The sequence below is a fragment of the Drosophila elegans genome, unplaced genomic scaffold (genome assembly GCF_018152505.1).
Source record: "Drosophila elegans isolate 14027-0461.03 unplaced genomic scaffold, ASM1815250v1 contig_208, whole genome shotgun sequence".
Taxonomy (NCBI): Eukaryota; Metazoa; Arthropoda; class Insecta; order Diptera; family Drosophilidae; genus Drosophila; species Drosophila elegans.
Window position 1 is genome coordinate 20,957,862 of NW_024545578.1, and position 26,293 is coordinate 20,984,154.

At 38.6% G+C, this 26,293-nt stretch overlaps 1 protein-coding gene across 1 annotated transcript in view; it reads right to left on the minus strand.

Moving 5' to 3' along the window:
* Window positions 1–1,644: 1,644 nt before the first annotated feature.
* Window positions 1,645–26,293, minus strand: part of LOC108142805 (prolactin-releasing peptide receptor) — a 34,960-nt gene continuing 10,311 nt past the window's right edge. The window contains exons 3-4 of the mRNA XM_041708260.1: window positions 20,227–22,259; window positions 1,645–3,973 (exon numbers count right to left, since the gene is read on the minus strand). Of these exons, the coding sequence (XP_041564194.1) occupies window positions 20,233–22,065 (1,833 nt within the window). The 5' untranslated portion in view covers window positions 22,066–22,259 and the 3' untranslated portion in view covers window positions 1,645–3,973; window positions 20,227–20,232. The remainder of the gene's footprint in view (window positions 3,974–20,226; window positions 22,260–26,293) is intronic.

Genomic DNA, 26,293 nt, shown 5'->3' on the forward strand with positions numbered 1-26,293 from the left:
TTTGCTAGCTTTAATTTTAAATTGTTATGCTTATATTATTTTCACGTGCTTAAGACAATTGAAAAGTTTATTTTGATAAGGTTTACTAAAAACAGGGCAATTACTTTTAATTGATTGCATTTATTTAGATTAAAATTAAATCCACATAAGGCAAGCAAATAAAGTAATTAGTGTTATTGGTTTCCTTTAATAAGTTTAAATAAAATAATTGCGTAGGCATCAGCCAAAAATCGGTAGCTGGCTATACAATACGGAATGTGTAACCAAATAATGTCACTTCAATTCAATGCTCCTACTGCTTTGTGGTCTTTTAACATTCTGGGGTAGAGTAAGTCGAAGGACTATGACTTACGACCGCACATTCGTAACGATTAAATTGCAGGCCAGGTAGGACCGACTTGACAGGGGCCTCCGGCTTGATGAAGTGCTCTGGTCCGGACGGTTTATTAGTTTGCTTTCTTAAAATCTACTTTGAAATGGGTCCCGGTAAGTCGCCACAAGATGTCAGGAAAATGTAACAATCTTATTTTGAGTATGACAGGTCACAATTGGCATCGGATTGCCCTGAAGACTTATGTGTAATTCAGAACGAAAAGGCTAAGAAAAATATAAATTAAACGCATATGCTTCTGTTCTATTTAAATACCTTAATTCACATAATGCAAAATCGTTATGCGGTGCTATGGTAGATAATTCGATTAGCAATGTAATCAAATTTGCCCATTGCCCATTTTAATTTTTCGCTGTGTTAACTACTACCTACCATTGATTTATCATGATTTCAATTGCCTAGTGGCTGCCCATTGGCAATATTTGTAAAATTGTGGTGCCGCCATGGTGGCTGTGGTTTACCAGGGCTTAAAGCACGAATGCCAAACAGTAGTCATCAAAATCAAAGGGCCATTCAGTTGATAATTGCGCAATAAATGCACAAGCATAAGCATTAATGCAAATTAATCTTTAACTGGTTGTCGTTGAGTTTTGCTTTTTTTTTTAATTATAACGTTAGGTTGATAATGAAAATTAACTTTTGAAGGCTGGTATAATGTTTTTATAAACCCTTAACTGTATATGTATTATATATATATTACTCATTTTACGCATTTAAATGCCCAGAATATGGTAGCAGAAAATTCTTGAGTATTTATACAGGAACTTATCGCAAAGTTATTTGCAATACCTTGCGCAGGCATAACTTTTTGGGGGGGAAAAACAAAAGTTTTCCTTCATATTGTCTTCTTGTTCTGAACTGTTCGATCCGGTTATGAACTTTCTCGTCGAACTTTTCGCATGCCAGCGTTTTAATTGAAGCCCAATGGAACTCACCTCGCAATCCCCTATAGCTGTTGATGCACTGACCTGCGGAGTGGGTTGCATGTTGGCCTGTCGGGTGTTGTTGACCCAGTTGAGGGTTAATTCGCTCGCCCACACAAAGACGCTCAACTGGGTACATAAATTACCTAGTGACAAATCGCCTGTCCGCACATTCGTCCCTATTTGTCATCTGTTTGTTTATTTGATCAAAGCATGCCAGCAGGACAGGCTACTTTGTCACATGCTGACAAGATGGAGCCATCCCTTTCCTAGTAAAATTGGTTTATTATAGAAATACTTGATACTGCACACATTTAAACAGCCTGCATCTTTGTTTCAACATCCATTATTTATTCGTGTGTAGTAATGCTTCTTAAAAACATCCTTTTCGTCTACTTGCGAATAGTTGTTATTTAATGTTTAATACTCAGCTGTGTCTCATTGGTGATATTAACATGCATTTTAACTGAAGCTTCAATATTTTTGTTAATTTTCACATTGATTTGTTTACATTTTTGCTATTTATACATAATTTTTATATTTGTTATTTCCAATTGTGCATTTTTTCTTGTACAATATTTTTCCAATTAACTTTTACTTGCTACAAACACAACCCTTAACTAGTGGTAAGTTGAAACAACAACATTTTCCTTAACTTACGCCTGTTTTAAATTACGATTTCGCTTTGATGAATTTCTTAAGACATATATTATAGTGAGTTTCACGTTTACAATTAAGTTTTTGGTATGATCTTGCCTTAAATAGTTTTATAATTTCATTAGTCTACATATATAATAACCTTTTACTTATAAAAATGCCTTTCCAAGTTTCCATAACTTATCTTAATCGTTCGTAATACATTGATACAACAGCCAACATTCAATTGTAGCTAAGAGTTCAGTAAAGTATCCTAAATTAATTTATTTATATTATTTTATTTCTTATTTAAATTTCTTAATCCTTTGATGAGACCCTTTCGTACTTTAATGCCTTTCTTAATTACCTTTAGTTTATCAATGAGTATTCTCATGCACTTCAGCAATTAAACATTCTTCGCTGTCTAACTTATTAGCGTTAAAATCGCTGACTAACACTATCAATAATTACGTATACGCAGTGGAAACTTGTGATCAAAGTAGAGAAAACCAAAAGTACACCAAAGCATGTGACATGTTTTTGAAAGCCTAATTCAAGCCAGACTTAAACTTTCAAAAGCGGGGCTCATGGTCAGCACAATTTTGCGTAATTTTGGTTTTGGCCCTACACTTTTGTCATCCCATTTCCTTACCCAATTTATTTTTAGCATTTGATGCTATTAACCGACATTCTTACAGCTTAGTGCCTAGATATATACTTTATATATTATATATAGTATGTCTATGCTCGAAAACACTTTACAAGCTTGTCGAGTAGCTTACCCATAAGAAAATGCCTTCGTGGCTGTCTTAGACCTGACACATTTTATTAGCTATGAAAATTTCGTGATAAAATAGTTTTACTTTTATGTGCACGACTGCCAGCTAGTTATTTATTATGCTCACACACAAAATGCATTCTCACGTTTCCATTTACCTATAAACGCACTGATATTGCTGGAACTTTAGTGAAAAGGGGGAAAAGCTTAAGGACGTTTTGTTATATTTTAGCATATGAACTCAGAAATGTTTTCCTTGAATTAAATATTAATATTTTACAAAGTTATAATATTGGCAATCCATTGTGATACTGCACTAAGAATGTAATACAAAAATAATCATATCAGGAAGGGACTTTAATGCGATTCCAGTTAAATTCCAGTTGAATGCCTGCTGCCGGTGTTTTGGCCAATGCCAACTGTCAGTCAGCCTCAATACTCGTGATTTCACCGATCCGATTCTGTTGGCCCTGCAAATCTCATCAATGTCAGCTTACACATGGCTTTTTTTTTTGGCCTTATAGTTGCTCCATCAGCCGTGGAAATGTTTGCTTTTTTGAAGTCGAGAAAATTATTTTTCTTCTGTTCTGCAGGGCAAACAACGAGTTCGAGGGGGAGGCCTTGCGTTGACATATTTCCACACAATTGGGCCAAAAAGCGTCGCTCGAAATTTAATTCCGTGTGACTGGCGAAAGCCAAACCAAAACGACAAATGTCTGACAGTTGTTAGGTACAAATTGAAAGCGACAAAGGCAAACTGTTCTTCGGAGAGCGGCTGAAATCACCCTTCGAGGCATTGTAAATATGCGAAATGGCCCGGCAATTGTCGCGACTTGAATGGCAACGAAAAATTCGGGAAAAAATAGCTTTATAAAGAGGCCGTTCTGCCTTTGGGCCCAGTCACACCCCACACACACACACTCCATTACCCCACCCAGTCACACCCATAAAATATATACACCACACACACAAACACACACACACACACACCTCTGATATCAATGACTTGTGTAGCTGTTTCAGCCAATTGCTAGACAACCAACCTCCTTGCCACCACTTTCCACATCGTTGTCACTTGATTTGCCATTTATCAGCATTTCTCTACTCATCCATGCGGAGAAGTGTTTCTTACAAAAGGACCTCCGAGATCCAGCTGACATTTCCCTGCATTATTTTGGCTTGAATTACTGGCACAATTCAATAGAAGTCCGTCCAAGAAGATGCTTAGAAATGCGTTTCGAAAATCTGTAAAAAAAACACAAATAGAAAAGAGTTAAAATTGGGCCAAAGTCGGACAGATTGATTGACTGTCACACTTAGAAATACAATAAGGCGTATTTAGATTCGTAAAATTGTCAAGTTTATGCTTTTTTAATATCCCACACACTCGCTTGCGAACAGCAGTCCTGCTACTTAGTGCGTATACGTCGCCCACGTTTAACAAGCCCGAAAGAATGTCGTAATACTTCTTCACGTTCAAGCAGCTTATGCCAATTTGTTTGCCATCTTGCCTCTACAAATCGTCTTTGAATTGCAAATAAAAACAGCAGAGGTCGAATGTGGTAAGGAAATGTTTCCAAATAGTGTAGCATAATGTATTTAGTGCTGAGTATGCTGAATAAAAATATAAAAACAGCAAATTTTTCCATAATTTTTCCGATTGTACCTATGGAAGCTATATGCTATTGTCGTCCGATCGGGCTCGTTTCGTCTTATGTGCGAGCTGCAATAGGAAGTCAACTTTTGGGAAAGTTTTAATACTGAAAGAGTAGTTTAAAGACAAACGGACATGGCTAGATCAACTCTCCTAGTGATACTGATCAAGAATATAAGTACTTAATAGGGTCGGACATGTCTCCTTCACTGCGTTGCAAACTTCTGACTGAAATTATAATACCCTCTGCCAGGGTATACAAATAAGTGTAATCCGTAACTCCTGTATAGCAACAACGGTTCGCCCAGATGCCGTAGTCATCGTCAGCAGGCTCCAGTCGTCTGCCCAATTAAACGAGCATCGGATTGCAAGTTGATTCTGCTTTCGTTATTGTTTGCCCAGGCTTGTTGACATCGGCATCGACTTCGTTATTGTTGTCGTGATGGGCATATCCTTGTTTTATACCCACCCCGGGAAGTCCTAATTAGCATTAACCACTTGTTGCACAAGAGCTAACGGCCCCTTATTTTCTCGTTTTCCTCTTCACAATAATATGCATTACGTATACGCAGCGGTGACGTGTGGCAGTTTACAGGTCTTTATTATTTAATCAATTTAATTATAAAGTGTGAAGTGAGAAACAGTTTTATTAATCCCTTCGTTTACAATATGTGAAATATGTGATATAAAATAGGTAATTTTGAAAACGAACTAATCGATTTAAAATCCAATTAAAAAATACTTCCTAATTGAATGCCCACTATTCTAATAATTTTTCCGCAAACTGCATTTTGTATTTGTTTTACTCGTATGCGCATATTTTGCCTACTATGTATTTTAATATTTTGGCTTTTTGACTTCCGCTTCCAAAGCCCCTTTGACATTTATAAATATTAATTAAAATTACAATTCAAACTCTTCAAAATTTGACACAAAAATAACGAACAAACTGCGGTTGTCGACCCATATAGTGAGAGTATCGATTTATTATTGTGATGAGGCTATCATTTTGCACTCTGTGCGTGGGAGAAGTACGTGCGTAAAAAATTATTAATAAATTTAAAAGTCGAACTTCGTAGTGGGCTTATGAATGCCTTTTATTTTTTAAATACTATTATGTATTATAATACTAATACTATTATTATGTATTTATACTCTTGAAAATTGTATTATATTTTAATGCACAGTGTGCACAGCCTTAAAAAGTTTATAATATTAAATGTATTATATACTGTTTCGCTAAAGAAATCCCCTTCATTTTGTAAGCTGTAATACATTCCAGTAAAAAATACTTCAAAGTAAACGGCTTAAATTTTTGTGTTGTGTAAATGGTTTTCAACGAGAACCAAATTGTTTAATGATTTTAATCACTTCGATTTGCTGAGGTTTCATCTATTAAGGTACTCAGCTGGTTTTATAAGTTTGTAGTCCATGTCAAATGAGAACAAATAATCGACCCATCTGGTTTTTGTGCCTTTAACGACAGGTTTGCTGCCGACAAATTAAATCAACTTGAATCCTAAATACCGACCGCTTGGGTGTTGATAATTGAAATAAAACTTGCCGCCTAACAAGGAGAAAAATAACAAAAACAGCTCAAAAGTGGCAGAACGGGAACGCAGGAGTAGAAGGGCTGGAGGTGGACAAGTAGGTCCCAACAAAGGTAAACTTTGCCCGCAGCCTTAGCCCTGGTCTTTGGCCTGCTGGTCGCCTTTGTTTGTCGTCGACCGAGAGTCCGACCACCTTGAACGCCGCTTTATTAAGTATTCATTATTGTCGACTGTGATTGTGTGTGTCTTGTGGGCGATCTGCGTGTAGCATTGTGTGCGTAAGTGCACAGAGACAAAAAAACAAAGCCCGCACATAGGTCATTTTAAAAATTTTTAAAAATTAATTGCGACTTGGGTTTTCTTTAATTTTAAATTCACGTTTTTCCTGATTTTGTACCAAAACTTACTCAATGTTTGTAACAGGTACAGGCATATCAGTACAAAATGGTAACGGAGACTCATTTGTGTATACTTTGCTCGAAAAAATTTAAGATATTTTCGAGAGTGGTATTAAGAGATAGCAAAACGGGTCCATCTTCACGCATGCTAAATAATTAAATTCACACATTATTCTTTGCATTTTTAAAAGCCTGCTCACCACGTCAAATGCCTTGGGAGTAGAGGTGAAAACGTTTAAAAGTTGAAATTAAAGTCAAAGAAAAGACACACAGTTTAAAATGTAGCATTTTGTGAAGACTTTTCTGTGAGTGTTTGGAGTGCGTGAGGGAACTACTTGGTTGTGGTCTGCCAATGGGAGTCCTTGACAGGAAGAAGGCGGAAACTGTAGAATCTCGGGTGAGCGGAGGTTTACCTCATTCACTTGGGACCCTATTTGCCAGCGGCACATTAATGTTTGTGTAATTAATTTTAATGATTGTACTTTAGATGTTCCCGAAAAGTGTCCCCCAAAAACAAAAGTTTTCATTTATTGCTTTGCTATTGTTCTTATTGGTGCTGAGATAAGTTTGTTTTTTTGTGTTGTTTTATTTCGCCTAGTTCCGAAAAGTTCTTTAATCGAAATAAATACGGAATGGCAAATATATGTTGAGCAAAACAAAGCAATAAAAAATCAATAAGAGAAATGGGACTGAAAGTGCAAAACAAAAAGTAAAAACATGATTTGGTATTTAAATTACTTATGAAAATAAATAAAATATAAAATTAAGTTTTTCAAATTTGCAGAAAAAATGTAATTTGCTGGTGATATCCATTATTCAGAAAAATAAGTGACTGCCATTTATTATGACCACACTTTAATTTATAAATGTTGTGACTACTAAAAGCAGAAAACTAGCAAAACAAAGCAAAGAAAAATGAACAGGAGAAAAGACACACTTATGAGTTTGTAAAAAAAAAAAAATGAGAAAATATATTAAAGTAAAATTAAACAATTGTTAATTAATTGAAGTTTTTACCTTTTGCAGAATCTAAAACAAAATTGATTTGAAAGTGGTATTAATTATTCAGATTTTAATGTGGGTACCGTTTAGTTTATTAATGTTATAACTATTTAAAGTAAAAACATTAAAAATCAATAATTTAAATCCCTATTTTCTTTTGTCAGCTAATCGCCATTTGCTTACTTGTCGTGTTTGACATCGCCTGAGAACTTTATACATTAACTGCTCATATCTTGTAGCTGCAGCCACATGCAATTGTCCCTTAGGACTTCTCATGCCTCGAGTGGATTTTAAGTTGGCCGCAATTGGATGGCGGCAGAAAACAAACTCTGCGGCTCCAGTACATATGTCAAGTTGGTGGAGTGGATGCCATGGGCACCACACAGTCAGACAACTACACAGATTCCAAGGACTCGGCTCAACAACTCGACGAGGAGGATGTTCTTTTTAATGAATTGCGATGCGGTCTAAATTTAGCCCTCAGATAGAGACAAACAGCGAGACAGCCGGCTGATTAGGGTGTCGTGGCATTTAATGAATTTTGCACAGGCAGTAATTAGGCAAAACAGGAAGTGCCCGAGATGGAAGAGGGGGAGGGGAGGGACAAGGACTCGAATCGGGATCGGATGACAGTTCAATGACAGTCGCCGACACGTGTTGGTCTTTATGTAAATGAAGGTGTCGCACTGACATCACCGTTTAATGGAATGTTATCAACTCCGAGCCGGAGCCTCTCGACACCTCATTACTTTTATTTGATGTTTAAATTATGCCGAGAGACGAAAAGTGCTTTAAATATTGCAAAAAATTACTCAATGTATGCATGTCATGGGAACATTTAACGCAATGAAATTTAATGAGCCCAAAATGGCGCATTAAATGACAGCACCAGGATCACATCCAGGAAGTGGGTGATGTCAAGTGGGCCCGAAAGTAAACTGATGTATTTTTAATTGCTGCATAAATTAAAATAGATTTACATTACAAGAGCGGCCGAAAGAAGAGCTGCCTTTCTTCCGAAAATGGGTGGAAAATCCCAGCCCCGAAAAAAGGATTCCCAAGTGAGTGTGTGGACAGCTCGCATGCAAATATTTGCTGCCGTCAGGAAGAGGCCCTTCTTTTCAGGCCGGGTCGACAGAGTTCAATACCGGTTAAGTCCATGCAAATCTGGCTGGAAATTCTGCTTACTCAAATCAAACACATGGACAGTGAACTTATGCCGCGTCTACAAGTCGCCGGGTTAAGTGAGGTCTGAGCACTTGAGCCGTCGACTTATTATAATATTCCACCTAGGGCATCGCACTTTTAATATAATTCTATTTCGGGGTAATCCCGCTTATAAATTATTTCTGAATAATGAGTAAATGAATATTTTTCGAGAGAAATATACATATTTCGGCACTATGTTTAATCAATGTATTTATTTTTGGAGCACTTAAAAATTTAAATTGGCTTGGACCAAATTATACTTTTTAGCAATTGCGATGTTTCACATATTTTATTAAACTAAAATAATATTTTGGTTTGTTTTGCTTTGCAATGTAAGCCAGCTTTAAATTTACTTTTTACTTTAAAAACCCCTTTTACCTTCTTGCTGAAAAAGTTGTCAAACACCCATTTGTGACCCTGGTTTTGCAACTTGTTTTCGGTGCTTTTCACGCCACATTGCTAACAATAATGGACAAAAGGCGCGACTTAAGGCCAAGAGAAATGAGGAACCATTTCAAAAGGGCTCCTGAAAATGTGCTGCGGAGTCTACAAAGGCTGCTGTTGGCGCTGATGTATCTGTAGTCATAAATATCCGGCGAATGGGGACTCACTTAGACGGCCAAACGATGTGGCATTATTCAACATATTAACTTGAACTTAGACAATATTATGAGAGCAATAAGCGGAGAAAGAAATTCGAGGGGGGAGAACTTTTACACATTTGCATTGTCTGCTTGCCGCATTTTAGACAAAATTAAATTTTTCAAATTTTTTGCCCCTTATGCAATACCCACTGCGGTGCCCCGAGGGAATTGTGAAGGACTTTGGCTTTCTGTGGTTTGTCATCGAGTTTATAAAAGTAATTTGCCTGTGGCGGGATTTCTGGGGAGGAGTGATACACGCGCGTGCAAACAAACAGAAAATTTAATTTTAATTCACTTTCGCCGTTTAAATAATGTATTAGTTGGGAGAGTCGGAAATTGTCAAACGACAATCGCTTTCTGGTTTAGAAGTTCAATAAATACACATATTTTATTGATATTCTGGGCACGTAGGGTGGTGAATGTTATGGCTTTTAGACACGCGAATCAAAACAAAACGACATGCCAGTCTGGATGCGGAAAAATGGGGGAAAGTCAAGTTCAGTAAATACTCGCAGCAATAGAATAAATAGGAACCCACGATAACAAAATAATTGGAACTTGTCTGGGCAATTGTTTTATGGAAATTTAGAAAATATATGATTGTTTGTTTATGCCTTAGACTAACATTTCGTGGCAAATAACATTCAAATACCAAAAGAAAATTTACATACGAATGAATAACAGTTTGTCAGTCGGATTTTCTTTAAATTATTCCAGGCCCAGCTAACAACATTTTTTAAATACTTGCATATTTGACTGATAAGGGGTTTACAAGTGTATTATTTTATTGAAAAGTAATGAGAAAAATTTAATTCAGAGCAATTTATTTATTTTTTATCTTACCTATGTAAATAAAGATTCTAAAAATAATTTCAAAACAAAAATCAATAAGATTTTTCGCAAAAAAATTTTAAAATCCCTTCGAAAAAATGTACGACAAATTAATAAATGTACTTTGGTTATTTAAATCAGTGGCATATTGTAAAACAAAAAGTTGTCAAACCTTTTTCAGTACCGTTCCCTAATTAAACCCCAGTAATCCATCAAAGCTGCCACATAATCATCCATCTCGCTTTAAGGTTCTGAATTACATCTGATTTAAGACCCGCATTTGTTCAAACTGGCCGCGCAGCGATTGATTTGGATACGTGCCGCCCGCTCGTCAACCATCAGCCCAATTTCACAACCCACTCAGCTTGATTGTCATTGACGGAAGCCCGGACGAAATGATGAATGATGATTTTTCCTGCCACTTGTAAGGACGAGATGCCTGTGGCTTAATGACATGCAGGTCGTCCCCATGTTGTCTCAGAAAAGAACAAGAAAAAAACCAGCTTTTGTGGCACGAGTGGGAGTTTGTCTGGGAGCGATAGCAATCTGAATCGCAACACAAGGTGCAGCTCCCTTGATTAAAATAATGTTAATGTGCATGGTTTTTCCCTTCTCTTTTCATCTCGGCTATTCATACATTTTTTTTCCGGCTTGATTTGCTTCGCACGTCTGTTGGTTTAATGTGATTGATTTTGGCCAAGGCTTTAATTATAATTTTCCCTGGAAAAAAAGCCGTTAATGACCCGAAACTGTGTTGCGAAACACACAGTTTTCGGTAGATTCTCTATTCGTTGGCCTTCCAAAAAAAAAAATCGATGGAAAAAACAGAACATTTTTGAAGCCAAGCTTTTCAGGTGACATGTTTTTTTTCTGGAATTTGTATGCCTTGTGGCAGGTTTCTGTTTTTACCTGTGCTCCATGAATTATGGGGCAGAAATTTGTCAGGATTTTTGTCTCGTGCAGACAGGTTTGGACCATAACAAGCTGCGGGCTGGGTCAGAAATATGGCAAAATGCTGGCAATATGATAAGCCCAAATTATACTATTCTTAACATTATTTATGTTGTGACATATTTCCCGCAGTCCATTCTTCTTTCTTTTATGTTGACCGTCTTAATCATTTAACGCATTGCTGGCGATACATATATTGTTATAGATCTCTTGTCTGGGATAACCAAATGCCACTAAACAGAAATATAGTTTCACATTCAAAAATAATTATGTTTTTCTACATTTTTTAATACTTTTACCAGAGCATCAAAAAGCCGCATGCAGGATGCGCTCACATTTATGATAATATTTTAGACGTCTTTTGAAATTGTCTTGCGAGGATTTCCTTTTCTTTTACGGTTTTTTGGTTTTTTTGTTTGGTTGCTTTTTTCTCTCACATGAAAGTTTTTCGAGGCTTTTACTACTTTTTCCAAGGAGGGGTTTCAAATACGTGCGTTTTTTTTCTGCTCTGCCAAAACATTAAAGAACAAATTCTTGCTGAGAAAACATTTCGGTGCGGCCCACCTGCATTGTTTATTTTTGAGCATTAAAAATTTTGTTTGCCTTCGCCGGCACATAAATTAAGAAGTGGCTGAAAAAATGGCCTTGTCTGTTGCCCGCTGATGACAGGCTCTCAGGCCAAGCAAACTTTTTCTTGACGCCCTTTAAGTCCCTGGCAACGCCACCTGCTGACAGGAGGAGTGCTCCTAGACACTCCCGGCTATTCGCAGGATCCGCCAGGTACTCCTTGGGCTCAACTCCCCGACTCCGACCCAATTACCACGCCTGGCTGACTGCGCTCGGTTTGTTTGCCTGTTTGCCTGTTTGCCTCTGTCGACCTGTTTTCCCTGTTTTTTTTTTTCCACTGGGGCTACATGTTTTTACACGGTTGTCATTCGAGATTCTGAGCTGCATAATTATGTATTTCAGCATTTTGAAAGGCATAAGCCCACTCCTCCTTGAGGAATGTAAGAGTGAATTCCAATCCGGTAACATGCGAGAAACTCTGTGCTGCGCAGAATGTGTAATTAGAATTCAGATGTTTTGAAAGGGATTTTAAGGGCCATGTCTTGACAGTCTTAAGCAGAAACCAAGGGGTCAGCTACATCGCAGGCCCATGCCCATCAAAAACAATTTCCTGCTCTATTATCCCGAAAATTACTCGTGCCCAAAACTGTTTGTTGGCTTGTGTTTTGGTGTTTTTGCTTGGCCAATTATTATAAAAGGCATTTCTCGTTTCATTAAACTCGTAATTGCCGGCTTGGCAACGCATTCCGTTTTCCTAGCCGAAATTGCCTTTTTGGGAACTTTAATAAATGCCAAGCCGCAAGCATTTTTAATATTAGCTTTACACCCCGCCCCCTCGACGTTTGTCTGGCCAATCATTAAACACAAAATTTAATTAACTGTTAATAAAGTAGCTAATGAAGACAGCTCCGGAGGACACACCCGTCCCGATTTCCCAGTTGGATGAGCCACTGTCAAGTTAATATTGCCTTTGGCTCATATTAAGTGGCGCTAAGCTCCGCTGTCAACACGGGCAACTAAAGTGGATGGGGCAGGGGCAGGACCCTCCGCCATTCCCACAAAGAGTCAGGGATCAAACGGAAAACTTCAAGCATAAATTAGATGTATATAATATATATATATATATATAGTACGTTTGCTTCTGTTAAAGCTGCACAACCTGACCACTGGCTGCCACGTCCCTCACATATAAGTCATGGCAAACGCCTTTTATGGCATTTAATGGAGCATAAACTTGGCTCGCTTTTATAGACAATTTTCATCAATAACAAAGACAGAATGCAGGCAGACATTAAGCCGTCACACACTCTGACGCACTTTCCTTCGATTAGGCAGGACACTGGGCGAAATTAATTTGATTAAATGCATAAATGTCCTCAATCTGCATTTGTTTTCTTATAATAACTTAATGTTATTATCTTAAAATGTTAACACTGTTTCATAAAAAAAAAAGGTAAAGAAAAATGTTTCACAATGCTTTTTATTAAATTATTCTCAAAGTCCTCTGTCAAAAATTGGACAAAATATGGCTTTGTTAAAGAAAATTTAATTGAATGGGAAATTTCTTACAAAGTTCAGTTGGATTTAATCATTTTTACTTGAATTACTTTAATTGATATGTGTCAATAATTTATGGCTTATGAAACACAAATTCTGTCTTGAGTTTTATTAATTGATCGGTGTCGAATAACATTTTGTTAAGAATAGATTAAGAAACAATTATTTAAATTCAACATAATTCAATGGCAAATACGGAGTACTTAAATCAATTTAATTTATGCGATTTCCAGAAGCCCGGCAGGCAATAAGTCTAAACAATATCTTATTGAATTTCCCCCCAGTTAAATTAGTGTTCTAATAAAATTGTTTTCCTTTTCACTTGTTCGCCAATCGCTTTTGTCGGCAACTCACTGCGTTTAAATTGAAATATGAATATTGAAAGTCCTTTAATTTGATCAAACCCGCTCCAGTCAGTGTAAACCGAACGGCTGCCAAGTCAGACAGAAATTCCAGCGGATGCTTCTGCTGGGCAAAACTTTACGTGCCGGACATGACTTTGTGTATATAGTACATCTATATACACATCCCCTTTGGCCAGTCGTAATTGTCGGGGGCACTTTGGATGAGTGAGTTAAACGCTGGGACTGTTTAACTAAGCCTAGTTCAACATGTCTGGGTGCCTCATAATCGTTTGCCACATAAAAAGCGGCAACAAACTGATGGCAACTGCCATATATACATATACATAGAGCATTTTACTGAGCAGCCACTCTAGCAGCCCGACAACAAGTCAATAAAATTTATGACCATCAATTTCAATGTGTCGAAAGTTTTCCGTCTTTTCTTGTTTTCCTCTGCGGACAGGCAACTCCTTGGGGGTTCGCCGGAAGGTCCCTTGTTTTCAATAATTTATGCCGACGGGCGAGCAGGAGAAATAAACTTTTCGCTCATAAATTTCCCGCAGGCTGTTCTTAGCACCTAATCTGGCCCACTTTAAATTCCGACTTGTCTTGGCCCAGACTCCGATTAGACTCCAACTAGAACCGGAATCGGGACGCCATCCTTCTGCTGTCTTTTGTCCTTTGCGCTTTCCGTTTTAATTGTTTGCTCAACACCTTGGCTAGTTTCCTGGGTGGATGGGTCAGTGGCCATTGTTGGTTTCAGCCCTGCTGGCCCAACATAATAAAGCTTGTTAGCGTAATTGCTTAATTGGCCAAGTCCGAGTCCAGGGCTCTTTCTCTTCTCCGCCCACCGCTCTAATGGCCGTGTTTGTTGTTTGTTTTTACCCGATGACCATGTGGGTTCCAGCACTCCAACGGCCAAACAAAGGCCATCCATATATGGCTGGATTTCCGCCCAAACACTTTGAGTTGAGTGCAAAAGCGTAGGCGTAATTGCAATGGTCAGATAAGTTTCATCATGGTATCGGCCAAATAAGGCTATACAGTCTAAGAAATATTCTCATTAAAATTAAAAAAAAATCGTCTTTAAAGGGAAATAAATATGATTACGTTCCCTATTAAAGTGATTCAAGTATGACCGCCGTGTTGAAATAATTGAAAAATAAATAAATAGATATTAATTTAAAAAATAACAAAACTCTATAATTCTCACTTCAATATAGATTTTAATAATGGTTATTATTATTGCTTTATACCCAAATACGATACAGATAGAAAATTAATAAGATCATTGTATAATTGTATATAAATCTAATTTTGTTTTAATTCTCTGTCTGAAATAATCTGATTTAACTAGTCTAATAAAGTATCTTTTTATTGAATAAATTGAGTAAACGATTTAAAAGCTTTAAATTACTTTAAATTTGTTAAAAGGCTTTAATGACGTTTCGACCTGAATATCAATTACAAACATCTCAGCAAAATATCTCTCTTGGATTTGCCTTTTTTTCTAGCTTAAGCCAATCAGATAAATGGAAAATCTGTGGCAAATCTGTGAGGCAGCTGCCACACTATCACTTATCACATGAAGAGGCGGCCAACAAGGATACGTTTCAGGCATCAATTAGAGGCTTCCTGTTGTGCCATTTGGCCAAAGGGAACTTCATTAAACGTATTTATTTCCGCACAGGCAGACATTCACGTCAAATATCTGTCTGTCATTCGAGTGGGCTTATTCAGCATCTGCCGACAGCATAAATACGATTTGATGTACCAATCCTTAAGTGCCCAAGCCCGGGGGCAAAGATATTTTATTTAGCCTGTCAGAGGTGTGGACTAAAGGGGGAATCTTAATAAAAACTAAAGACAAAATAAAATATATTTTAAAATTTTTAAATATTTCAACAATTAACTAAAGCTTTATATTTAATTATTTTTAAATTTGTTTATTCACTATCTCAAACATAGTGATTATATAAGAAGTTATATATTAAGCAATGGTTCTTTTGAGAGAAATAAATTAATAATAAATATTTAAAGAAAAATGTAAGTATGATTTTTTATAAAAACCTTGCTCAGGCATTGCATTAGCTCCCTCCTTAACTTCTCGTGATATTGCCCAAGAGAACACATGCTTCATAACACTTTAAATCCCCGTTTTCGAGGACTGCGACGATCGCGTGAACAAGTTAATGCCAGGCAATAATTTTTTTATTGCCAGCCAATGCCAAAAACATTTCGCATCGAGTGTAAGTACATATTGAAATAATGTTATTCCTCTTTATGCGGGAGTGTGGGTGTCTGTCTGATAAGCAGCCAAAGTCCTTGTTATTGTAGCCGTTAAATCCACACCCTCACACACACACACACTCACGCACATGTACATTTCACCGCCCCCTCTAAATGGATGGGGGCGTGGCATGTTTGCCAAACTCTCGATATTTATGCCCTTGGTATCGCTTTAGTATCGGTTTAATCAGACTCTTTGATTTTACAACACCATTATGCACTTTTAGTGTGATTGATTGAGGGGCCTGGAAAATGGGAAATGCATTGCTATTCGGTCGAAATGCGGATTGCGAATTCAAATTCGATTGGAGAATAAAACAAAGTAAATAAAAGGTTAACGAGTAGCAATAAAGCCCAATGGCAAACGGCATTCCGAAAAATAGAGGAATTTAATTATATTTGCTGTTTTATTTAAGAGAAATATCTGTTGGAATATGCAATAACCGAAGTTAGTTATCAATTTTCATTTTCAAATTCAGTTTTAAATCTCCTCGAAGCCATAAATATTAAGCCACTTAAATGCACTCTCACGTTTGCTTGCCAAACTTTTATATTGATAAACAGTTTTGATATTGAGCAAATATAAAATTGGGCAAAAATGGAATTTTTAAGTTATCAAATTCTTAAACAAATACGTTTTGTTACCTCATGTCTAAAACGAGCGAAAAATTGGTTTGCACTTAACCATTCGCAGTTCTGTGCCAGAGCCACAACAATTTCAATTGCTGCCGTGTGGTGGCGGCAGAAAACTTACTGCGGTGAGTGTTTCAAATTTTTGCAAATTTAAACTAAATACAAGCAGAAAACTTTCTGACCAACACTTTTAGTCTGAAAACTTTCCAGCAGTTATCAGTTGCTGTCCGGCTTACATTGTTCTCAATCGAAGTCACAAGAACTTTTTGCAACCATTTGCCATTAGCAGACATGCAGCTGGCTGCACTGAGAAAAATCAGTTGGAGAAATTAGCTTCTAAAAAATGATTGCTTCAGTACTCAGTACTAAATTATCCTTGGTTGGGGGTGCCAAACAAGTCTCTAGCCTTTTGAATCTAATAATAATGGTGTGTAAAAGTATGCTACAATTAATATTCATTCGAAATTCGAAAGACGAAATAAATCAGTGATTTCTAACACAATTGTTTTAAAATTCAGACTAAAACGTTTTTTCTTTATTTTTATTTTAATAAACAACATGATAGCATAACTATTTAAAATAAAACGTTTTTATGACATTTTCTTGTTCTAAGGGTAAATTAAAGATAGGCTTTAAACGGCTTGTTTCCATCCGTTTTCTCATTGTAAAAACAACTCTTGTCATACCGTTCTCTTATCATATGTACTCAGTATTACAACAAAATATAGAAATTCCCTGTTAATTTTTTGTTAGTGTGGCCACATACAGAAAAAAATCAAGTTGTTAAATAAAGTTTCTCACTTGCTTACAGAACGAGTCTTGGAGTCCGGCGCAGACTGTTCTAAATGCGGAGCAGTGAACCTCATGCATAATGCAGATAGGCGGACATGCAACTATCTCGGTGAGGAGATTGGAGTCGGTCTCAGCTTGCAGAGATACCTATTTGAGATATGCCGGGCATTCTTCGTTGATTCATTCATTCATTCATTCATTCATTCATTCATTCGTTGAGACCCATTCTGCCACTCTATGGCCCAGTGGTCCTGGCCACAGGAGCTGCGCTTATTTACTGTCCAGCCAGCCTCTCAGTCTCCCAGGCAGGCAGGGTAATTAGGCAGAGTCGTGGGGTTTGTGCTCTGCTAACGACCCGCCTGAATAATTCATTAGCCGGAGGTCCTTCGCCACTCACACATCCTGGTCTCGTTGGGCATCTGGGCATCTGGGCATCTGGCTGTGTCGGTGCTTTCGAAAACCCACCGCAAACATAACCCAAATGCAAACAAGCACATCCTCTGGCTAGTTGATATTTCACTGAGTGCATACGTTGTGCCAGATTGAGGAAAGCCACTAAAATGTACACACATATTATAGTGCTTTAGGCGCCATGTGATATCTCATCCATTTACTATATTTTCTCACTTTATTAACTCTCAAGGATAGCTATTTTTCAGAGATTTGGTCGAGTGTTGCAAACTGCATTAATAATACATTAGCAAATATCTTTTTGCTTGCGAATTTGTTTTTCACTCTTAAAAACTATTAGAAGATTGCATGTGAGTGGCAAAAAAAAAACCTGCGTCAAACTACAGAAATGTTGTATAAATAAAAAAAAAAAAATATTTCATTCAATTTCTAAAATGAAAACAAATTATAATCTTGAGCGGAATTCTTGTTGTTTTAAACAATTTCAAATTACTTGCTGCCGTCAACTCTTCGCTTTAATCGCACTAAAAGTATTTATAAACTTTATGGCCCCTTTCGTTGGCTAGACATCTGTATAACATTGGATCCAAAGACTATAAATTAGCATTGGGTCCAATTTAGTTGGTAATTTGTGTACATATATTAGGAACGTATATTTATGTTAGTGCACCTGACCACTTTTGGCAGAGAAACTTAAGGCGGAGACGTTAAAGGGTCGCTTTATTGTCGGCACGTTTTTCATATTTCTGCAATCCATTACCAAGTCCTGGCCATCAGTCACGGACTCACAGCCTCCGGCGGACTTCAAAAGTTCTTCTGCTGGCCATTTGAATAAGAAACTTTATGCGTAACGATTTCTGCTGCTTTCTAAGAAGCTTATGTCGAAGTAGAAATGCTCTTGAAAATTATTTGTGTATGTTTCCTCAATGGGAACGAAACTCAAGACCAAGTTAAATGTATATAAAATTCCTAGGAAAATTTGTGCAGCATGAAGCTTTAGATATTTTTTATGGGATTTATGATACAAGATTCATTGTAACGGATTATGTTTCGTTTTGATTGATTCTTACTAAACTGATGCCATTAAAAATATATATATATATTTTTTTTTTAAAGAGCAAAGTTTTGTATTTATATTTGTTTCTATTTCTGCGCTTTACAAATACCTTTAAAATTGGGAAATTGTGCTGAATCCTTAACATTCTTCGTTGTTGTTTTTCATTTGCTTAAAATGCAATTATGGTGTACATTTTCCCATAAATTTCAATAGAGTATCAAACTGTCAGAAATTTCGCCCTGCTAACCAGTCGTTCCCCTTCAGAAATATTCTAAATATATACTTTTTATTACCTCCTCGAGGAGCGAAACTTCTGGAGGTTGAGATTTGTGCGCTGACAGGAAGCAACTTTTGGCTGACTCATGGCAGTTGATTTACTGCTCAACGGGGTACGAGTAATGCTATGCAGGTAAGTGTTTTTCCCAGACTGCAGCTCGACAAACGAAATTTGGCCCGAACACTGGCAAAACTGGAAAATCCTGCTGCCAGATGCTGGCCTTTGTGGCCGGGGGACGAATGTGGGAAATGCTGCAAGTTCGCCCTGCTTTTACTGCAAATTTTATAAAACCCATGCAGGCTTGCTCCGATTTCGCTCCCACTAATGGGCTGCTCTTTGTCCGGGAAGAAAAAGCATGGATGATTCCTTCATCAAAATTCTCTGTGATTCGGTAAGCAATTTTCGTTCCGGCACAATCGCAATCAAGCCATGAGCTGGCAATCCACTCGACTCTCTTCTTGTGACTAAAAGGATATGGAATTTGGGCGGATTCTTTTGTGATAGGGATCGATGTAGCTGCTGCTCCTGCTGCTGCTGTTGGCTTGATATGAGCAAACTTTCAGTTAACTTCGAACGAATGTTTTAAACTTATAACTCAAATTGGTCAAAAAATGAACTTTTTGGCTGTTTTGACTCGGTCCATAATTATAAAAATAAATTGGATTGTAGTTTTTTAAACTTGTAGATAAGTAACTTGCAAATTTTAATCTACCTACTGATTTAAATAAAGTAAAATTATTAAACCATCACAGCATTTGCTAAAATAGGTAGCTTATTCAATTTACGAAATGGTATTAAAACTATATTATTTCTATGGTCTTGCCTTTGCCTTTTTATGTAAAAACGCAAAATACTAAACTTCTGAAAAATAAATATTTTGTTTTAAGTGGTTCACCCTAGGCTATTTGCCGAATGATTTCACTAAATAATATTTCTGTGCAAATTTCACCAAAAATTACTATATAAGTAATAACATGGCATACGTTCATTGTTATTGTTTTAGAGTTTTACCTTTAGGCGAAAATTGGCCAAAGACATCTTTGAATGCCAATCGATGGGACTTTTTAAACGAGTTTAACAAGATACAAAATATCCTATTAAATAAAAGATATGACCGAAACACTGATTTTTTGTTTGGTCGAAGAGGTTGAGATTTGGATTAATATTTTAATAATTTTCTAGACAAATTGAAAATTGGATGTTTTATTTTGTTAACTAACAATGCCTTGAGTGTTACCCTCATAGAAATGATTATGTTGTGTCCATCCAATTTGTGTGAATCATGAGACTTTGGAACTCCCATTAAACCAAATACTCCCCGCAGTTACTCACCCTGTCTCAGTTGAACCGCCGCCCGAGCTGCCCTCCGCCTGCGCCGGTTGCCTCGCCCAGCTCGACCATCACGTCGGAGGCCTGGCAGTGGCTCGTGCTGGTCTCCAGGATGCTGATCCCGGTGGTGTTGTCCGTACTGACGAAGGGCGTCTCGCTGAAGCGCACCTCCACGGTCTGCTCGTCGCCGGAGTCCAGGTAGTCGCCGTCCGTCTCGTCCGTGCGCCGGCGTATCCTTCGCGTCAGCTCCAAGTTCTGGTGGTGCGACGGCTGCAGCTGGAGCTGGTGCATCTGATGGTCGCCGCCGTGGACCAGGGCGGCATTGATGCCCCGCCCACTGAGGATGGGCGAGACGGCGCCAGTGCCATTGCCATATGTGGGCTCGCGCGGGATGATCAGCAGCTTCTCCTTGGGCAGACACGTCTCCTGGGTGATGCCGTTCTCGTCCTGGTCGTCGGCATCCAGGCCTCCATCCCCTTTGCCGTGGTGCAGGCGCGGACCGCAGGTGTTGCGATCACTGCGGTTGTAGCCCCTGGTGATGTTGATCAGGTTGTTGTTCGAGGGATTGAAACAGGGCAGCACGTGCTTGAACTCCTTGCGGAAGTTCTCGTTCAGCCAGGCGTAGAGGAAGGGATTGTAGCAGGTGGAGCTCATGGCTATCGAGTGGGCCACAAAGAAGAACAGGATGTAGAAGCGCCACTCGATGGTGCGGTCGTTGAAGTCCTCGAATATGTTCACCACATTGATGGGCAGCCAGCTGAGTCCGAACACGCCCACCATGGCGATGAGCATGCGATTGGTGCGCTTCTTGCGGTCCCGGTCCGCCTCCTCCCGCCGCGACGACTTCGAGCCCGGCTTGGCCCTGGCCCGCTGGTTCAGCTTCACCGAGATCCACACATAGCAGATGGAGATGATGAAGAACGGCAGCACGAACTGCAGCGTGGTGGTGATGGCCCCGAACACCTTACGGTACTGCTCCGACGGCCAGTTCTCCTCGCAGTACACCCGCACGTAGGGCATCTGCGCCCCCGCTCCGCCCGCTGTCATCACCTGCATGTAGGCCTGGGCCGCCGACGTGGCGTCCGGCTCTTCCACGTACCCCGAGCTGCCGTTCAGCATGAGTGTGGCCTGCACCAGCGTCTCGTTGGCCAGTTGCGTGCCGTTGACCACCTCGTTGGTCATCTTCATGTACATGCCGTAGGGCACGGTGGCCAGCAGGGCTATCACCCAAATGCTCACAATGATCCCGATGCACGTGGAGAGTTTCATGCGCGGATGGAAGGGATAGATGATCACGAAGTACCTGTCGATGGCGATGGAGGTCAGCGTCAGTGTGGATATGTAGATGCTGCAGCCCTGGGCGAAGGACACCAGGTGGCACAGGCTGCGGCCGAAGGCCCAGCGGCCCATGAACGTGTAGAGCGGCGTGAAGGGCACCGCCAGCACGCACAGCAGGATGTCCGAGAGGGCCAGGTTCGTGATGAATATGTTCGTCACCGTCTGCATGGCCCGATTGCGCAGCACCACGTAGCAGACCAGCACGTTGCCAAAGACGCCCAGCACGAAGACGGTGGCGTACAGGACGTAGAAGAAGATCTGCACGAACTGGTTGCCGATGATCCCGCCGCTCCGGTCCTCCTCTGCCGCCGCCGCCGCAGCCGCCGCAGCTGCAGCAGCGGCCACATCCGCCAGGATGGTCGAGCTAGTGGTTCCCGGCGGAGTCAGGCTCCAGTTGGTCGGACTGGCCAGGGGAATCTGGGTGGTGGTGATGGTGATGGTGCTGTTCGTGCTGCTGCTGCTGCTGCTGCTGCTGGAAGTGCTCATCCAGCTCAAGTTGGCCATCTTTGTGGGCCCGGCTAATGGGTTGAGTGGCGGTTGTGTGCTCGACTGCCGGTGGTTCCGGTTCGGATGCGCACCACTTAAGCAGCCATTTCCGTCGTCGCCGGAACTGAGCTCCTTATTCGATGGCCTGGCCAAAAACCTCGTTCTCAGCCGCTCACAGAGCCGTCATTGCTAATTGACTGAGCCTTTGAGTTCTGAAAGCAAAAAGTAATAAAGGAGATTTAAGTTAAGATGTGGAATTGGGAAAAAGAAGACCAGTAAAAATGTAACTCAAGCTAAGAACATTGAAACTTTAATGAAAATGCACTATTTTCATTAATATAAATTAGTAAACCATTTAAAAAAATGCATTTACTTTAAATATTTAACAATAAAGTTTATTTTAATTAGTTAACAATTCAGTTTATTAAAATTATTTTATTTTTATTTATTTACAATATTTTGCAAGTATGGGATGAAACGTCTTCATTCGCATTAAGTCTATGGGAATTTCAGTTTTTTTATTCTATATTGCCTTCTTTTAGACACCTTTAAAAGTAATTAATTACTTAATTTAAAATATTTGTTTATAAAGTTCAGAACTTCCCGCCAAAAGTATGCAACTTATTTAAGTTACCTTACTATCTTTAGTTTAAGTGCAATTGCCAGAAAAAGCTAGCGTTGCATCGCTACACATTACAGATTTTTAGAGAAGTTCATTTAAAACGATTATTCTAAAAGCTTTATAGCCATGTAACATCATTGTAAAAATCGCCATAAAATGAACTACTAAAGCCCAACTTATTTCAAAGTTTTCAGCAGGGAACATATCTTAAACGGACTTAAAAACTAAGTTTTCTGCCGTACATCCACCCTTCGACCTTTCTTCCACCCCAAGAACTTGGTTTCACTTGTTCTGTTCTGCCTTTTGTTCGTCTGCTTTTTGGCCAAAAGGGATTAAGTTGTTGCCCCGACTGGCTTTTATTTTTAGTTGCTGTCAGAAGAGCTCCCAGCTTGGTTCCTATTATTAAAAACAATGCCAAAGTGACAGTTGCTGTCGCTAACTGGCCAAGTTTGATACTACTTTTATACTCTTCGGACATCTTTGAGCCGGCAATTTTCATTTCTGTGCACAGAAAATAATTTTAAATCAACAAACAGCCACAAAGCTTTTGTATTTAACACCTTTAGTTGTGCTATTTTGAGAACATAAAGCTCCAAAAGGAATTATACATCTTAGTGCCTAAGTAGAGCTGTTCCTTCTGAGAACTGAAAGCTTAGAGATGTGGAAACTGGTCAAGGCCAAATCGTGGTCAGAAGTAAACAGGGCTGGAATTTCTAAGGGTTTGGCAATTAGCCGCTGCAACCAATCGGAACAATCGTTAATTGCCTGATACAAGTAGGCCCAAACAACTGGTAAGCCCACCATTGTACCATCATTGAGGAGCCTGACCATGGGCGGCATTTAAACTCGTGTTTACAATAGGAAGTTCATGGAATTTTATTGCTTCCACCGAAGGCCAAAAGTTTTGGCAACTAACCAAGCAAACAGAAACCAACGATGCAAATATGCAGATAGATGATGGCTTCTGATCACGTACAGCAACTAAATGCAAATTTAATTGGATTTCGCCCAACAACAGTCCGGAAAAGTTTTGCCAAAAATGCAGGTGCATTTGAGAGCCCCCCGAATGCTGTTAGTTAATCCGTAGAATATTCGGGCCAAAGCCGGATAATGCAACGCCCCAGAATCACAGACTTTCGGGGGAGTTTGGGGAAACTTTACAAGGCAGCAAATTGAATTTCTGAGTTTAATGAACACATGTTTAATGAACACCCTGGGTCACAGCTAAGAAGCCTGTTATAGTCAACTGAAACCGGGGAAATACTTTGACAAGGCAAAATTTAATTACAACTCTAGAGCATTGTGTCATTAGAGGTAAGAAAAAGTTTCTACAATATCCTTCAGAGAGTTTGTAACAACTTGTTGAAAGAAAGTTTGCAAAACTAATAAAAAAAAAAAATTAATAAAATGGCATATATAATTTATGACACTTGCAATGCATTACTAGTAAATTGGTCAAATGAATTTAAAACAAATCATCAATCATTAAAAATTCATCACAAGGAAAAACCATACTAAAGTGACAACTTAATATGCTCTTGCTGGTTTATTATTTTTTTTCAATAATATAAAAGACAATTTATCAAAGAGAATGAAAACAGGAGAAATTGTTAAGAATTACTCAAGATATTAGCGAAAGTTATGCAATGCCCGGAGGTTCTGCAATCCGGTTAACAGGAAGAATGTCAAAAGAATTCAACGCCGCGGGTAATCATTTTGATAAATTAATAGAACGCTGGCCCAGGTTATGGCAACGGAAAAGAAGCCGCGAATGCCGGATATTGTGTAAGGAAAGTACAATAACGTGGGAAACAAGAAAAATTGCCAGTTAACAATTTTTTGTTTTGTCTTTCTTCTTATGAACGCATTTATCCAGGGCTGGGCTGGCTGGAGCCATAAACTCCATCAAAATCATTACCAGCAGCCGGCATTGAAAAGCCCCGAGTGTCGACGACATAATCATCGCCATCATCCGCATCATTCTGGCTCCTGGTTCTTGGTCCTTGGTTCCTGGTCCTTCGCCTGGCCCATTGTCCGTCCTTCTGCTGGGATCACGCGCCGCACTCCCATTATCATTACTAACAAGCAGCACAAAGCAGCTTGAGTGTGTCATCCTGCTGATGGCCAATCCTGCCCCGCCCTCAAAACTCCTGATCTGCGGCACTTCGTAATTTTAATTTTGATGCATTTGTCACCTTTTTTATCTTGCTTTTATGTCCTACACTAAGGACAAAAAGTACTTCTGAAGGTAAAGAAGTTCCATCTATATATTTGATCTATCACTTGGACATTTAAAAATGTAACCGACATTTGAGTTATAGAAAGTTTTAAACAAAATTATATGCAAAACCAAAATACAAGAAAATAATTGAATTTTTATGATTTAAATATTTAAAAAAGTAATTTTTCAACTGAAAACTAAAATACTAAAAATAAATGTTTGTGTTTTATAAAAATTCTAAATTAGTTCAGTAACCGAGTTTATTGTTCTATAAAGTTCAATGATTATTACCAATTAAATATATTAAGAAAACAAAGTTTAACTTAACAAGGACTGAACAGAAATGGTTTTATTTAAACATTTATTTATCCCAAAATTATTAATTTCAAAAATAGTTAAATGTACCAGAATGCTTATGTTGTATAAAATATTTCTATAACTAAAAAATTAAGAACAAAATATTTTACTCAAAATTGACCATTTTTGCTCAGTGTATGGGCTCCCTGTCGCTTCATCGTCTTTTGCGGTAACGATTTATCTTTGAGCCCGTGACGTAATGAAACAAGGCGATATGGCCGGGACGAGAACAAACGCTCACTTTAATGGGATTTTGTTTTGGCGCCGCAGTACCGAGGGCAAAAACGGCCACAACAAACTGTTCGACTCCTCCAATAAGTGCTAGTATATGGCCTACTTATAGTCGCTTGGGGAATTTTATGGCGACAAGGTGCAACAGCCATCCAGAGGGCAAAAACCATTAATGAATTTCCATCGCTTCGGGCTTAAAGATGCAGTTAAAGCGTATCTCAATGGACTGTCGAGGAAGTTTATGGGTGCGCAGGATAGTCAAACCCAGTGCTAAATAAAAAGGGAGGGAATAAAAAGGACAACAGCTCTCTTCTTTTATTCGCCCAAAGCCTTTTTGATTTCTCATTTATAGGCAGCTCAAAGACAGGCCAGGCAAAATTAAATAGAAAACAAATTGAATGTGTTAGAATATTTAATTTTTGCAATAGCTGCAAGGGTATGTTTGCTTCCTTTCTTGTAAACTATGCTTTAATTATAAGCAAAATTGTTCATCATTAAATAATGGAATTTTTATTACCAAAGTTAGTCTTTATACTTTAAATAAGGAACCGTGAACGGAAATCATTCAAAATCCATTTGCTTAATCACTTGCAAACGCCAATCCAGATACACTTATTTGAATATCAATCGTATGACATAAGAGCAACAATCAGATTGTGTTGAAAACAATAGATATATCATAATGTCTAAACCAAAGAGAAGTTATACTGACTATTCAATTAATTTTATTCATTTTGATTCTATCAGACATTTGTGTATATTTTCTCCAGCGTGGTAGTCAAAAGTAAAGTTGTTCAAGCTCTTTTGCGTGCCGG